General features: G+C 40.0%; 2 protein-coding genes across 2 annotated transcripts; both read left to right on the top strand.

The window, feature by feature from the left end:
* Positions 1-61: 61 nt before the first annotated feature.
* LOC124064722 (chemerin-like receptor 1) lies at positions 62-4,552 on the top strand. The gene is made up of 2 exons (XM_046399407.1): positions 62-193; positions 1,275-4,552. Exon 2 carries the CDS (start codon positions 1,288-1,290, stop codon positions 2,383-2,385), a length of 1,098 nt encoding a protein of 365 aa, XP_046255363.1. The 5' UTR covers positions 62-193; positions 1,275-1,287; the 3' UTR covers positions 2,386-4,552.
* A 2,864-nt stretch (positions 4,553-7,416) lies between these two features.
* Positions 7,417-10,320, top strand: LOC124064721 (chemerin-like receptor 1). The gene is made up of 2 exons (XM_046399406.1): positions 7,417-7,586; positions 8,571-10,320. Exon 2 carries the CDS (start codon positions 8,584-8,586, stop codon positions 9,697-9,699), a length of 1,116 nt encoding a protein of 371 aa, XP_046255362.1. The 5' UTR covers positions 7,417-7,586; positions 8,571-8,583; the 3' UTR covers positions 9,700-10,320.

Raw genomic sequence — 10,320 nt, 5'->3', positions numbered from 1 at the left:
GAAAACTATACATAGACTATGTGTTATGTTGATATATTTATAATAATTAATATTATTATTTATTTCGTCGTGATCGGCTCCTCCTCACAGTGGGCGGTCGTTACTAAGCACATGTATATATAAGCTCAGTTTGATCACTTTGATTATTTCTCCTACGGTTTCATTTTCAGCTACCTGCAAAACTTTGACTGAGGTAGGATACATTACCTTTGTTATTCTCATAATTTGGTATTTTTACGCGATATTAATCAAACATGCATGTTAAAAATAGATATGGTGTCAAATATCCCTGGGTTTGAACAATGAAAATAAAAAGACTTAATTTAAATTAATAAAATAAGCTAAAACGCTTTAGATCACTTGCTGATTTTCTGTGAATGATGAGTGATAATGAATAGTGATTTTAAAAACACAATTAGGCTACAGTCAAACTGATCACTTTTCCTCATCGCACTGTTTCCCTCTCATGCGTGGCTGTAATTTGATGGAAAGTGTTTCGCCTAAACATTTTGTTCAAATCATTTTAAAGATACGTCATTAATCTATGTACCTAATGAGTTCATTTTTTCTAAGCTAAGCAATCACATCTCCATTAAAATATACTTCAGTACACCGACTAATATATTGACACCACCAAAACATTGAGCTGCAATTCTGATTATCTTCAGTGTTCAATCTTCAATCTTCACTGTTAAGCTCAGTTCAGTACAATATTAGGCCTATACAAACACTGTCTATGATTTCACAGCACAGCAGCCACATATTTGCTGAATTACCACAACAGTGGCTTCCTCTGTGTTTTATAAAGATTTTACTAAGAAGTAATTGAGAATGAGCTGTAAACAGTGCATATATGTGCATGTGTATGTGTGTGTGTGACACACACATATATAGCCAGTGAAGAATATATATTTCTTTATCTTGAGAAAGTCTTGGGTTGCTTTTGCTGTATGAAGGGGCATCCTGTCAGTTTTCATCATTTGGCACAATCTGAGCAGACAGTATCGCCCTAAGCTAAGCAGTCAGGTCATTAATAAACACCAGTGACCTGGTTCCATTGACAGCCATACATGCGCCCATGCCATAACACGGCCTCCACCATGTCTGACAAGCTATTTTGCATCCATCCATTTTACTTGTCTTCCGTGGTCTTCCAGGCCTTTTGGTGTGTGTGTGAGTGTATGAATGTACATGCAGTGAATATATACATACATATAGGTAAAATCGAAAGAAGGAGAAAAAAATTCACATTGGTTTTCATATTGTCTTTGCAGTTCTCAGGCAACGATGAACAATACCTTTTCCCATAACATCACTAAGACACATGTGGGTGGAGCAGATGACCCTGTGTATGATGAATATGCTGAGCTGGAAAGGTCTTTCCGCATCATGTCTATCGTTGTTTACACCCTGGACTTTGTTCTTGGTGTGCTTGGGAATGGAGTGGTTATCTGGGTGACCGGGTTCAAGATGAAGAAAACAGTTAACACCATTTGGTTCCTCAACCTTGCTGTGGCCGACTTCCTCTTCACTGCATTCATGCCCCTGAATGTGACATACCTGGCTTTGACTTTTCACTGGCCTTTCGGCGAGTTCATGTGCAAACTGAACAGCACATTAAACTCTCTGAACCTGTTTGCCAGCGTCTACTTTCTGGTGGTGATCAGTGTGGACAGATATGTGTCCGTGGTGTGGCCCGTCTGGGCCCAGAATCACAGAAATGTACGCAAGGCATCCTGGGTAAGCCTGGGTGTTTGGGTACTGGCTCTGATCCTCAGCATTCCATACTTCGTCTTCAGGGACACTGAAGAAATTAGTGAAGACCAAACCCTTTGTTTCAACAACTTTGCTTTGTCTGATGATTATGAAACACCTTCAGTGAATCAGCTGCGACAGTTTCGTCAGCAGGCCATTACCATCACCCGCTTCCTGCTGGGATTTGTTGTCCCCTTCACTGTCATTGTCTCCTGTTATGCTGTAATAATCCGTCGTCTCAGGAGAAACCGCACCCTGGCCAGCCAGTCCAGTCGTCCCTTTAAGATCATTGCTGCTGTTATCATCACATTTTTCCTGTGCTGGGCTCCATATCACATCATGGCTCTAATTGAGTTGGCAGCTCACACAGGCACTAATCAAAGTCGAGTTTTTCATTATGCCATCGTCATTGGGATCCCTATAACTACCAGCCTGGCTTTTCTCAACAGTTGCCTGAACCCACTGCTGTATGTCTTCATGGGCCAAGATTTTAAAGATAAAGTCCGCAAATCCATCCTGAACGTACTGGAGACTGTCTTCCACGACGACCTTTCTGGCACTCACTCTGATACAAAGTCAACGGACATCAGTCAGGGCAAAGACAAGCAAGTTCTTGAAAATAAAGTTTAAGAGCGTCCACAGTATGAGTTGAAAATGTACATTTGAAATAATTCTGGCACAAATGTAAATATATGTATCAAATTCATTTTTTTCTTTTTGTTTTCTTTGCCTTCATGCAAGAACCCCCAAGCTAAGCTGTAAAAATGATTCTATTTTGAATCACTGAAACTTTTAATTTGCATGAATTTTACTCTGTGTTTGACCAACTGATTCTGCTATCAAAGAATACCAACTTATATGCCTACATTATTTAAAATAATAAATTGATGGTAATATTTTGTGTCAAGTCAAATCAAGTGAAGTCAGTTTTATTTCTGTATCCCAAAATCACAAACCACAATACAACCTCTATCCTTAGACCTTCAAATTTGAGTAAGAAAAAATTCCTTCTTGCTGTCTGACTCTAGATATTACCTGCACAGACCAGACCACTGAAATCACAGAACATGTGTCACATGTCACATGTTGACAATTGGCACCTGTGCTATTTTACAATATGTTGTGATGCCTAGAATCTAATTGATTATACAGATCAAGTGGCTACATGAGACCCAAATAGTACAGGTTGCTCTTTGACTGATGCAACATACCACCTATTTTGACAAAAGAAACTGCTCATCAGGCTGTTACATCAGTTTATGGTTGAATTTGTGCAACATAAGATTTGGTTGACAAATGTGACTTTGTGATTTCTTCACATACACTCCAGATTTTGATTTTGCCTCTCTGTATGTGGCAGCAAAGAATATAAAGAAACTGAACAAAGTTCCAGTTGTTTCTTAGTTGTAATCATTCAACTGTATTAAATGTATTAATTATAAAGACCAGGACATCATCTAACACATTAATAAGTGTAGTTTGACAAAAAGCACTCACCTTTCTTGCCATAGAATAGACAACTGTGCTGGGTTGGAAACTGTGGGGGAGGGGTTAGTGATAACAGGAAGTAAATACATGTTGTGCATTGATCTGAGAATGCAATGCATGATTTTTCTCCCTGTTTTTCTGTTTATTTCAGAGCTGACATTAAAATTTGTTTTCATATCAACTGATCGGCCATTTTCTCATTATCATAATTATTAATTATACAGCCTATAAAGAAAGTGAAAATTGTCCTTTCCAAGGTGATATCTTCATATTCACATTTTCAAAACTAGAACCAGTCAAGATCAATCACTAATCAATCTTTCTCTGGATTAATTTTCTGTCGATGGCCTAATCCAACTGAAACACTTCAGATACACATTTATTCTGTGTACTATAGGTGACGTAACATGAACACGAACTCTGGAACTCAGGTTTTTATTCTAATGTAAACAATGTAAATGACAATTTAATTCCTTGTTGTTGTTATTGTTGTTGATGTTGTTGGTGGTGGTCAGTCTTCATGGCCAACTCTACTGAGAGTAAATAATTGCTGATAATGATGATGACTGTTATGGTGATTATTAGTTCCAATGTTAAAATGTTATTGACTGTTTTTCCACTTTATCTGGTATATCTGTAGATATGTGTATCTACATATCAGATAGGCCACACAACTTACTGAATTTAATCCCTGATAACAATTTGTTACTAACAAGTCACAAGATGAACACATACTATTCTACTGTAAACTGTTTTCTTTATTACAGACTTTGGCCAGTAGAGAAAGCTGTTTTCCATGTCAGGAGCTTCTCAGCTGAGGGTGTTCAATGTCATTTAAATGTGTGTTGTGATGACCCTGAAGAAGATCTCAAGTTGAAACACATTGGCCTCATGATTAAGTTGTTTTTTATGCTTAAGTGTTGCCTGAGTTTTTGACCTCGTCAGATGTTTCTCTTCACCCTGAACCCTGGAAGTAGATGAAGTTGTGCCAGAAATCCCAACTCTGCTTTTCACATCAAAGACATCACACTTCAGAGGGGAAATAAACCAAACCACTGGAGCACACACTGATCTGCAGCCTTTAATGATTCAAACAGTACTACAAGTCTGTTTGCGCTATTAATGGCTACAAATCATTCAGCACATTCCAGACCTTTTAAGTGTATTTCTGTCAACTCAGGAAGTGGGTAAAACATCAGTCATTTGTTATGTGTAAATGTTATAAGGAAGCTTATTTTTGTGCCAAAGTCAGTTATTATCAGTAGCTTTAACATTATGTCTTTATTGTAATAAAATTATTTGGATAATATTTATGATGTATCTGTGGATTTTATTTGTGAAACAGCTTGGACATTAATATCAATTTATGACAACTTTGTTTCACATTTTCATCACACACTACATGAAGAAAACGTACATGGAAATATGTGGGTCTGTCTGTGTCTCCACACAACATCATTTTAATGAGGTAAGTAAACTATCATTATCAGTTTTAATTTGCTGACATGATCTTCAGTTGAGATTCGTGGACTAAAACTAGACAGGTGAAACAACAGAGAGCAGTCATGTTGGGCTGTGAAAGGATTGTGTGAACGCTTCAGTAAAGGCAAACTTGCAAAAGTAGATGCAGTTGCTAAATAGCTCCAAAAATAGTGAAACAGTCCTCTTTTTAATGCTTAAAATTACTTTGTTAAAGAATGTGATGTGTAAGCTCCTCTTCCGTAAGGTCAAAAACAAAATAAAACGTGCATGAACTGTATGTTATGTTGGGATCTCTGGTCATGTGCTCTGGAGAACAATAGAGAGGCCTACATGTGACCCATAAAGCCTGACTTAGAGTGACTAACCGTTAGAAATCTATTTTATGGCGTACGCCTAGTCATAAATTCCTGAGTTCGAACCCCGAACGAGCACAGACATTGGCTGTGTGCCAGCCATCCCTAAGGAATCTACGGTGACGTCACTCAGGTAATAAAAGGTCACTGCAACCATCACACGCCGCTTTTTCCCGTGCGTGCTGTGACAGTGAGAGCTCCTCCAGGCTCTCCAAATGTCCAAACCGCCAAAAGGGAGCAAAAATAAGACGTTTGATTAACATCATTTTAGATCCCGGGTCACAGTTCTGCAAACTCGCAGGCCGAGAAACAGACTGCTGTATTTTTTCCGTAACTTTTCCTTTTTTTTCTTCATCCGACGTGGATCGCTGGGCAATCAGCTGATCGCACGTTAACGAGCCGCGCCGACTTTGTTAAGGACGAAAGCAAAGTTTGTTGACTTTTTCACCGGTGATTTTCTCCGCTTCCGCCGAAAGATCAACACTCCGCATCATCTGACATAACGGACCGCCAGCATTCCGCCGAGGACGACGCTGCGAACGTTTAAGCAGATCATTATTTCAAACTCCGAAAGATCGGAGCAACGCAAAGTAAGAGGCTTATGTCTGGGCAGAGATAGCGTAAAATAGAATTTGTTTACACACGCTTTGTAACTTTTAAGTGCTGCATTTATTGATTTTGGTTTCCGGTCGGTCATTTCCGCCGTTTCAGCGAGACCGCGCGTCACCAGTTAAAGGACCAATAGCTGAGCAGATAAGCTCCGGTTTACTGACTCCGCTATTGTGTGGTGACACGCGAGTTTCTAAAGAATTAGAGTGGATTATTTTATTGGGTTGTGTTTCTTGTATTTTCATTTCTATCTTTCCTCACACTCTTCTTTCTGAACGGTGAGGCGAAAGTCCGAGCACGCGATCACGAACCGTAACCAAGGGGTACATGGCGCTCAAAGGCTTCCGCCCATTGTTCTCTTCTGTGACCACATAAGCAACATCACGTTGGTTATCTCCATCTTGGCTCTGAATAATACGGCCGGCGTATTCTTCAGTAGTCGTTTTGGGTTTTGCTGAGTCATCACCTTCGTGTTGACTAGCTCTTTGTTTGATGAGTCATCCTTTATGTGGTTGTTCATCCTGGTGTGCTGACCCCCCCTCATGTAGTCCTCCACCATTTTGGTTGTAGTTTCCCCACTCGCCATTCTGGTTGTAGTTCCTCCACTCATGTGGCCATCCGCCATCTTAATTGTAGTCAGCCACTAGCTTGTTGTTGTTAGCTGCTATCCTGCTGCTGTCTTGCTAACCGCCATTTTGTTTGTTTTTAGCCACTAGCTTGTTAGCCGCTACCTGGCTAGCTTGTTAGCCTCCATACTGTTGTTATCATCTCTCTCTCACACACACCCACACACACACACACACTCCTGTATATAGATATACCCTTGCTGCTGTACCTGTGTTATCTTTAGTTAATAGTTAATGTGTGTTGATAAAACTTAGATTATAATAGTGTTTATTACAAAGTGATACTTATCTATGGATGGTTGTTGCTGTTTAATAAATCCTGTTATAGTTTAACATGTCGTTGTCTGTGGTTATTGTGTATGTACTTGTAATAACAGCTGAATTCATGACAGCCAGTGCTCGGAATCATCCTTCACAATTTTAAGAGACTGTTATTTCCCATTTATTAATTTGGCTATTGGTCCCTGGTGACAGGGTGGTGCCCCGATATTTATGTGTATTAAGCATACACTGATTTTACTTTAGTGATTATTTCCCATAATCATTGACTCTTTGCCAAAAACCAAATTGCTCCTACTAAGTCGCACAACAGTTATTTGATGTGTTTGATAAGTGAAGTGATGCCGTTAGTGGAAACTTTGTGTGTTTGCTCAGACTTCCTGCTTAGCTTATCAGTAAACGTTGACCGCAATCGCATGGCAGGTGTCTGTGATGGGTGTACGCAGAAGAGGATGCTGACGAGGAGGCACATACAAAACAATTTCTGACTGAGATAATATGTCAGAAAACGACTCAGTGTCACTTCAAAAATCTTCTATACTTGCAGGAGATGGATATGCAAAGGCAGAAAATGTGTGCAGATTCAAGTGGACAGTGACAAGCAGGAAGTTGCCTGGCGTTTTATGAAAAGTGTTTCGCAACCGGAGGTTATTGATCAATGCTGCTGCTGCTGCTGCTGCTTGGTTGTAACATCTTGCGGTGTGAAGAGAAGAGACATTAAAATATGGAACCGACATGATGGTGATCCAGTAATACTGACAAAGTTTTAGGTCTAAGTGCTCCTCCAGAGAATATAAAACAGAAAACTATACATAGACTATGTGTTATGTTGATATATTTATAATAATTAATATTATTATTTATTTAGTCGTGATCGGCTCCTCCTCACAGTGGGCGGTCGTTACTAAGCACATGTATATATAAGCTCAGTTTGATCACTTTGATTATTTCTCCTACGGTTTCATTTTCAGCTACCTGCAAAACTTTGACTGAGGTAGGATACATTACCTTTGTTATTCTCATAATTTGGTATTTTTACGCGATATTAATCAAACATGCATGTTAAAAATAGATATGGTGTCAAATATCCCTGGGTTTGAACAATGAAAATAAAAAGACTAAAATTAGCTAAAGCTAAAACGCTTTAGATCACTTGCTGATTTTCTGTGAATGATGAGTGATAATGAATAGTGATTTTAAAAACACAATTAGGCTACAGTCAAACTGATCACTTTTCCTCATCGCACTGTTTCCCTCTCATGTGTGGCTGTAATTTGATGGAAAGTGTTTCGCCTAAACATTTTGTTCAAATCATTTTAAAGATACGTCATTAATCTATGTACCTGCGTATGTAGCTGCGATTCTGATTATCTTCAGTGCTCTGCCTGTTAAGCTCAGTTCAGTACAATATTAGGCCTATACAAGCACTGTCTATGGTTTCACAGCACAGCAGCCACATATTTGCTGAATTACCACAACAGTGGCTTCCTCTGTCTTTTATCAAGATTTTACTAAGAAGTAATTGAGAATGAGCTGTAAACAGTGCATATATGTGCATGTGTATGTGTGTGTGTGTGTGTGACACACACATATATAGCCAGTGAAGAATATCCCGTTTCTTTATCTTGAGAAAGTCTTGGGTTGCTTTTGCTGTATGAAGGGGCATCCTGTCAGTTTTCATCATTTGGCACAATCTGAGCAGACAGTATCGCCCTAAGCTAAGCAGTCAGGTCATTAATAAACACCAGTGACCTGGTTCCATTGACAGCCATACATGCGCCCATGCCATAACACGGCCTCCACCATGTCTGACAAGCTATTTTGCATCCATCCATTTTACTTGTCTTCCGTGGTCTTCCAGGCCTTTTGGTGTGTGTGTGAGTGTATGGATGTACATGCAGTGAATATATACATACATATAGGTAAAATCGAAAGAAGGAGAAAACAATTCACATTGGTTGTCATATTGTCTTTGCAGTTCTCAGGCAACGATGAAAAATATCTTTTTCCATAACATCATTAAGACACATGTGGGTGGAGCAGATGACCCTGTGTATGATGAATATGCTGAGCTGGAAAGGTCTTTCCGCATCATGTCTATCGTTGTTTACACCCTGGACTTTGTTCTTGGTGTGCTTGGGAATGGAGTGGTTATCTGGGTGACCGGGTTCAAGATGAAGAAAACAGTTAACACCATTTGGTTCCTCAACCTTGCTGTGGCCGACTTCCTCTTCACTGCATTCATGCCCCTGAATGTGACATACCTGGCTTTGACTTTTCACTGGCCTTTCGGCGAGTTCATGTGCAAACTGAACAGCACATTAAACTCTCTGAACCTGTTTGCCAGCGTCTACTTTCTGGTGGTGATCAGTGTGGACAGATGTGTGTCCGTGGTGTGGCCCGTCTGGGCCCAGAATCACAGAAATGTACGCAAGGCATCCTGGGTAAGCCTGGGTGTTTGGGTACTGGCTCTGATCCTCAGCATTCCATACTTCGTCTTCAGGGACACTGAAGAAATTAGTGAAGACCAAACCCTTTGTTTCAACAACTTTGCGTTGTCTGATGATTATGAAACACCTTCAGTGAATCAGCTGCGACAGTTTCGTCAGCAGGCCATTACCATCACCCGCTTCCTGCTGGGATTTGTTGTCCCCTTCACTGTCATTGTCTCCTGTTATGCTGTAATAATCCATCGTCTCAGGAGAAACCGCACCCTGGCCAGCCAGTCCAGTCGTCCCTTTAAGATCATTGCTGCTGTTATCATCACATTTTTCCTGTGCTGGGCTCCATATCACATCATGGCTCTAATTGAGTTGGCAGCTCACACAGGCACTAATCAAAGTCGAGTTTTTCATTATGCCATCGTCATTGGGATCGCTATAACTACCAGCCTGGCCTTTATCAACAGTTGCCTGAACCCACTGCTGTATGTCTTCATGGGCCAAGATTTTAAAGATAAAGTCCGCAAATCCATCCTGAACGTACTGGAGACTGTCTTCCACGACGACCTTGCTCTCACTCTGATACAAAGTCAACGGACATCAGTCAGGGCAAAGACAAGCAAGTTCTTGATAATAAAGTTTAAGAGCGTCCACAGTATGAGTTGAAAATGTACATATGAAATAATTCTGGCACAAATGTAAATGTATGTATCAAAATCATTTTTTTCTTTTTGTTTTCTTTGCCTTCATGCAAGAACCCCCAAGCTAAGCTGTAAAAATGATTCTATTTTGAATCACTGAAACCTTTAATTTGCATGAATTTTACTCTGTGTTTGACCAACTGATTCTGCTATCAAAGAATACCAACTTATATGCCTACATTATTTAAAATAATAAATTGATGGTAATATTTTGTGTCAAGTCAAATCAAGTGAAGTCAGTTTTATTTCTGTATCCCAAAATCACAAACCACAATACAACCTCTATCCTTAGACCTTCAAATTTGAGTAAGAAAAAATTCCTTCTTGCTGTCTGACTCTAGATATTACCTGCACAGACCAGACCACTGAAATCACAGAACATGTGCCACATGTCACATGTTCTGTGCTATTTTACAATGTGCTGTGATGCCTAGAATGTAATTGATTACATTAATTGGGCAGTCGTAGATCAGCGGTTAGGGTGTCGGACCCGTAACCGGTGGATCCCTGGTTCGATTCCCCGTCCCGGTGTCCATGGCTGAGGTACCCTTGAGCAAGGTACCTAACCCCCACTGCTCCCCGGGCG

The sequence above is a fragment of the Scatophagus argus genome, chromosome 9 (assembly GCF_020382885.2).
Source record: "Scatophagus argus isolate fScaArg1 chromosome 9, fScaArg1.pri, whole genome shotgun sequence".
Taxonomy (NCBI): Eukaryota; Metazoa; Chordata; class Actinopteri; family Scatophagidae; genus Scatophagus; species Scatophagus argus.
Note: the sequence above shows the minus strand (reverse complement) of the source record. Positions and strands in the feature narration are given on the sequence as shown.